The sequence below is a fragment of the Melospiza melodia genome, chromosome 1, assembly GCF_035770615.1.
Source record: "Melospiza melodia melodia isolate bMelMel2 chromosome 1, bMelMel2.pri, whole genome shotgun sequence".
NCBI lineage: Eukaryota > Metazoa > Chordata > Aves > Passeriformes > Passerellidae > Melospiza > Melospiza melodia.
This window is the reverse complement of record NC_086194.1, coordinates 1,123,855-1,129,150: the sequence shown is the minus strand read 5'-3', so window position 1 is coordinate 1,129,150 and position 5,296 is coordinate 1,123,855. Positions and strand designations below refer to the sequence as shown.

General features: G+C 72.7%; 1 protein-coding gene across 2 annotated transcripts; it reads right to left on the bottom strand.

The window, feature by feature from the left end:
• Positions 1-945: 945 nt before the first annotated feature.
• Positions 946-3,823, bottom strand: LOC134422377 (tigger transposable element-derived protein 3-like). 2 transcript variants are annotated; one of them, XM_063164486.1, is made up of 3 exons: positions 3,637-3,823; positions 3,239-3,370; positions 946-3,112 (listed from the first exon to the last, which is right to left on the bottom strand). In XM_063164486.1, exons 1-3 carry the CDS (start codon positions 3,668-3,670, stop codon positions 1,302-1,304), a joined length of 1,977 nt encoding a protein of 658 aa, XP_063020556.1. In that variant the 5' UTR covers positions 3,671-3,823; the 3' UTR covers positions 946-1,301. The 2 variants fall into 2 exon arrangements, with proteins under 2 accessions (XP_063020556.1, XP_063020467.1); XM_063164397.1 differs by having other exon boundaries at positions 946-3,370.
• Positions 3,824-5,296: the final 1,473 nt, after the last annotated feature.

Genomic DNA, 5,296 nt, shown 5'->3' with positions numbered 1-5,296 from the left:
ACAGTGGGAGAGACAGCACACCGGGAGGGGACAGCACAGCGAGAAGAGCCAGTCCCGCGGGAGGGACAGCGCTGCGGGAGGGGACAGCTCACCGGGACCGGACAGCCCACCGAGACGGACATCACACCGGCACCGGACATCACACCGGGACAGGACATCCCAAAGGGACGGGACATCCCTGCATTCCACCCTAAGGGGACAGCGGGTACCCACCGCGGATGCATCCCTGCGTGGGTCCCCCCTGGGGTGATACATCCCTGTACCCCACTCCCGAGGGCACCCCTGCGGGGCTGTGTCCCCGTGGGGATCCCGCCACGTCCCCATCCCTGCACCCCCGGGAAGGTGCACCCCACGGGGGTCCCATCCCCGTGCACCCCATGTACCCCCATGACGGTGTCCCCGTGAGGACCCCCAGTGCAGGAGCCCCTGTGTCCCCCCCCTTTCCCAGCTGCAGCTGTGCATCCCTGTGGGGGTCCCGCCTGCTGCACCCCCCTCCTCCGGGTGCTTCATGCCCACCCTGATCCTGTATCCATGTGGGGATCCCCCTGTGGCCCCCACCCCTGTACCCCTGGGCCTGTGGGGACACCTCTGTCCCTGCCTGGTGGCCTCCAGCTGCCCCTGACCCGCTGCAGTCCAGCAGAGACAGGGACCCCAGGGACCCCGGGGTGCACAGCGCACACGGGGGGCTCTGCAGGGGACCCCAAGGTGCCACCAAGGCTGGCACAGCCAGCACAGGGTGCTCAGCCAGGTCCCCCCTGCCCGCAGGTGCTGCCACGGCCCTGGTGCCCGGCTGGGGATGGCACAGCTCGGGGTGGCTGTGGGGGCCACGGTGTCCCCAGGAGGGGCAGGGGGGTTTGGGGTGGCCCTGCTGCTCCAGGAAACCCCGGGGAGCTCTGCCCCACTCCCAGCAGATGTGACAGCAGAATAAAACCACCCGTGCTCGGCTTTGCTGAATTCCAACTTTTTAATGCCTGTGACAATCCTCCAGGCACCACGTGGTGACAGCAGCCGGAGGCACCCGATTCCCGTGTGGGATGGAGCTGCTGTCCCCAGCACGGGGACACCCCAGCACCGCCCACATCCCCCCACGGCAGCCACAACCGCCCCACTCGGGGCAAATCCCCGCTGGCAGCAGCTTCTCATGGTTTCCTGCTGGCTGCAGCAGCCACTCCCTGGGAGAAGGTTCTGGCAGCAGCTTTGTGTCCCCAGCGCTGCCACTGCAAACCCCACGGCTCAGCTGCGGGGAACAGCGGCCGGGCCGGGCGGTGACAGCCCCAAGGAGCACCGGCCCCTCTGCCCGGTCACTGCTGGGGAGGGCTGTCCCCGAGGAAGGCTCGCCCAGCGCCGGCTGACACCATGTGCACCGCGTCCTCCAGCTCGTAGAAGGCCTGGAAGAGGTCCGGCGAGGTGGCCTGGCACTCCAGGTACCGCCGCAGCGTGGCCAGGCTCCTCCAGACCTCCCGCTCCGAGGGGCAGGGCGGCACGGCCGCCAGCTCGCCCGCGTCCTCGCCCTCCGCCGTGCCCTCGTCCCCGTCCGCCTCCGCCGCGTCCCCGTCGCGCTCCGGCCGCTCCCGGCCGAGCAGACCGGGCGCCGAGCTCAGGGACACGGCCTCGGTGCCGGCGTCGGGGGTGAAGCCGGCGGCGCGGAAGCAGCCGGCGATGAGCCCCGGGTGGACGTCGCCCCAGGCTTGCGCCAGCATGTGCAGCACGTCCAGCAGGCTGGGCTGGCCCGCGCCGCGCTCCGCCGGCAGCCAGCGCAGCAAACGGCGCCGGTAGTGGCCCTTGAGGTCGCCGGCGATGCCGCGGTCCAGCGGCTGGGCCAGGGCGGCGGCCGGCGGGATGAAAACCATCCTGACGTTGGACAGCTGGAGGTAGGGGTGCGCCTCGTGCTTGGCCAGCAGGAGCAGGACGCTCTTGCCCCGCCGCCGCATGCCCTCGTTGAACTCCCGCAGCCACTCGGCGAAGAGCGGCGCGCTCAGCCCGGCCGGGCCGCCGGCGCGGTAGCTCCACGGCATCTGCTCCAGGTTGACGCCCCGCAGGCAGCGCGGCCGGGGGCTGTCGCCCACCGCCCGCAGCGGCAGCTTCTCCGAGCCGCTGGCGTTGGCGCACAGCAGCAGCGTCAGCCGCTCGCCGGGGCTCTCGCCGTTACCGGGGGCGCCGGCCGGCAGCGGCACCGCGGTCTCCCCGCAGGCGAAGATCTCGGCGGGCGCGTAGCTGCGGAGGAGCCCGGGCAGCACCGCGCCGGCCCAGTGCTCCGCCGTGGGCTGCTCCGCGTCCCCTTTCTCCGCCGGCGGCTTCTTGCCGTGGCGAGCGCCCAGGCGAGCCAGCCAGCCGCCGCTGGGCTCGGGCCGGGCCGGGTGCCGGGCCCGGAGCTGCAGCAGCGGGCGGCCCACGGGCAGCTCGGCGGCGTGGGCGCCCTGCACCCAGCGCAGCAGCGCGGCCTCCAGCGCCGCGTCCTTCCCCTCCCGCTTGCGCTTGCGCTCGGGGTCGCCGTTGCGGTGCCACTCGCTCAGGATGCGCTCCTTGTTCTTGATGATGCGGCAGATCTGGGGCTGCGACACCCCGAAGCGCTTGGCCAGCTCGCTCTGCGACACCTTGGGGCCCTCCAGCATCTCCAGCACGCGCACCTTCTCGGTCAGCGACAGCTCCTTCCGCTCCTTCCGCGGCGCCGCCGCCGTGCCTCCCTCCGCCGTGCCCGGGGAGCGCCCGGTGCAGGGCCCCGGCCGGTGGGGGCTGCCCGTGGCCCCCAGCCCCGCCGGTTCGGCGAGACCTGTCCCGCAGCGGCCGCAGGCGTAGCCGAGCTCCGCGCCGCGCCCCAGCCGGTGCCGCACCAGATCCGGTTTGTGCCCGACGCCGCCTCGGCCGCACTCGGCACAATCCAGCGGCGGCTCCCCGGGCCGGCAGCGGCGGCTCTCGAAGGCGGGCGGTGCGGCGATGAACCCCCCGTTACCGGCACCGGGGTTCGGCTCCGGCTCGAGGACGCCGCAGTAGCTGCAGCCCCGCTCCCGCAGCGGGACGAGGAAGTCGGCGGGGCCGGCGTGGAGGGACGGGGGCGAGCGGGGCGGTGGGGACACCCCGTCCTCGCTCTTCACCTCCTTGCCCTGCCAGTCCCCTGCGGACACGGGAGCGCGTTGGGGAGCGGCCCAAGCCCCCGGCTCGGCAGGATCCGGGCCGGTGCCCGACTCGTGCTCCCGGTGCCACCTGGCCCCGATGCCGCCCGCCCCCGTGTCCCGCTCACCCTGGGAGGGACCGGCCGGTGCCGCGGGTGGCCGGGGGCTCTGGCGCTCCCCGTAGCGCCCCGCTGCCGCCGCCACCCCCTCGTCCCCTCGCTCCACCTCGGCCAGGATGTCGGGCTTGGTGATGGCGTAACCTGTCACAGAGACAAGAGGAGGGACAGCCGGTGATGCCACTGGCCATGCCAACGGACATGCCACCAGAGGTGACATCGGTCACAACAGGCCAGGGCTGGCTGCCCGTGGTGATGGGTACAGGCAGCCCGTGCGGTCCCGTGCTGACCCCAGAGCCACCCCGTGACCTCCTGCTCCCGGTATCAACCCGGTGAGTGCCGGTCTCCCTCGTGGCCAGGCCACGACCGGCAGTGCTTGGAGCGGAGCCGGGATGGCTCCGGTGCCTCACCCAGATCGACGGGATGCTGGCGGTCCTCCTTCATCGCACCGGCACCGTCACGGTCGTCGGGAAACGCGGCGGCAGCTGCTCCTGGTGCTGCTCCCGCCGAGGCCTCAGCAGCGCGAGGGATGGCGGTGCCTGAGTGATGCCGCGCCGGGATGACGACGCGCGGGCGGACGGCGGGACGCGGCGTCGGCGGCGCCCGTGAGGGCGGTGGCGGGGCCGCCGAGTCCCGGTGGGCCGCGGTGGCGTTGCCGCACCTGTCCCCGTCCCCGTCCCCTCCCGCCCGCCCGGTCCCGCTCGGTCCCGCCCGGAGCCGCCGCCGCCCCTCCTCGCGCGGCCCCGTTACCGGCGGCGGGAGCGCGCGTGACGCCGGCGGCCCCTCCCGCTCGGCGCTCCGCTCCCCGACTGGCCGCGCCGCCGCCCAATGGGCGCGCGGTCCGCCCGCCGCCGGGGGTCGCTGTGGCGCCGGGCGCCGCCGCCGCCGCTCCCAGCGCGCCCCGCGCCCTCGGCATGGCCGCTCCGCCCCGCCGCTGCTGAGCCGCCGCCGCCGCCCGGCCCCGCCGCCGCCCGCCCGCGCCGCCGCCCCGCACCGCCCGCGCCGCCCCCCGCGCCATGGCCGACTGGGCCCCCGCTGAGGTAAGCGCCGCCGCCGCCCCCCGCCTCCCCCGCCGGCCGCCGCCCCCCGGGCCGGCCCCGCGTCCCGCCCCCCCCGCGGGCTGCGGGCGCGTCCCCGCGCTCAGCGCCGCGCGTTCCCCCCGCAGGAGCTGGAGTGCATGATGGAGCCCCAGGAGCTGGGCCTGGAGCAGCCGCTGGCCGCCCCCGAGCACGGCCCCGGCGGCGAGGCCGAGCTGCCGGCCGCAGAGATCTCCCTGACGCTGGTCACCGAGATCCAGGCCGTGGACAGGAAGGTGGACACCCAGGCCGCGCAGCTGATGAACCTGGAGGGCAGGATGAGGATGGCCGAGACGAAGCTGATCGGCTGCGAGAAAACGGCGGTGGAGTTCGGGAACCAGCTGGAGAGCAAGTGGACGGCGCTGGGCACCCTCATCCAGGAGTACGGGCAGCTGCAGAAGCGGCTGGAGAACATGGAGAACCTGCTGAAGAACAGGAATTTCTGGATCCTGCGGCTGCCCCCGGGGGCAAAAGGGGAAGTCCCCAAGGTAACGGTTTGGGTTTGCTGCTCCCCGCTGCAAAACGGGGCTGTTCTGCATGTCTGCTGGGCTCAGAACCCCGTGCCCTGTGTTCACAGCCCCATATCCTGAGCTCACAGCCCCATGCCTTGTATAGCCTCGTCTCCTATACACTCACAGCCCCATCTCCTTTGCACTTGCAGCCCCTTATCCTGAGCTCACAGCCCCATGCCTTGTACAGCCCCATTTCCTGTGCACTGTCAGCCCCATCTTCTTGCACTGACAGCCCCATATCCTGCACTGTCAGCCCCATCTTCTTGCATTGACAGCTCCATCTCCTGTGCACTCACAGCCTGATCCCTGCACTGACAGCCCCATCTCCTGCAGTGACAGCCTGATCCCTGCACTCACAGTCCCATTTTGGGACAGCTGTAGTGCTGAGAGCTGTTCATGGCTCCCTCACAGCCTTGTCCTCCCTTCAGTACCCAGAAGCACCAGCACAGGTCCCGCTGTGTTGGTTATTCCCTGCTCATGCG

What these genes read in the sequence shown, in the direction of transcription:
- LOC134422377 (XM_063164397.1), bottom strand. Translation starts at nt 3,670, where the DNA reads ATGAAGGAGGACCGCCAGCATCCCGTCGATCTGG. An exon ending in CCAGCATCCCGTCGATCTGG is followed by an intron (nt 3,371 to 3,636) that starts GTGAGGCACCGG and finishes TCTCTGTGACAG; the next exon opens with GTTACGCCATCACCAAGCCC.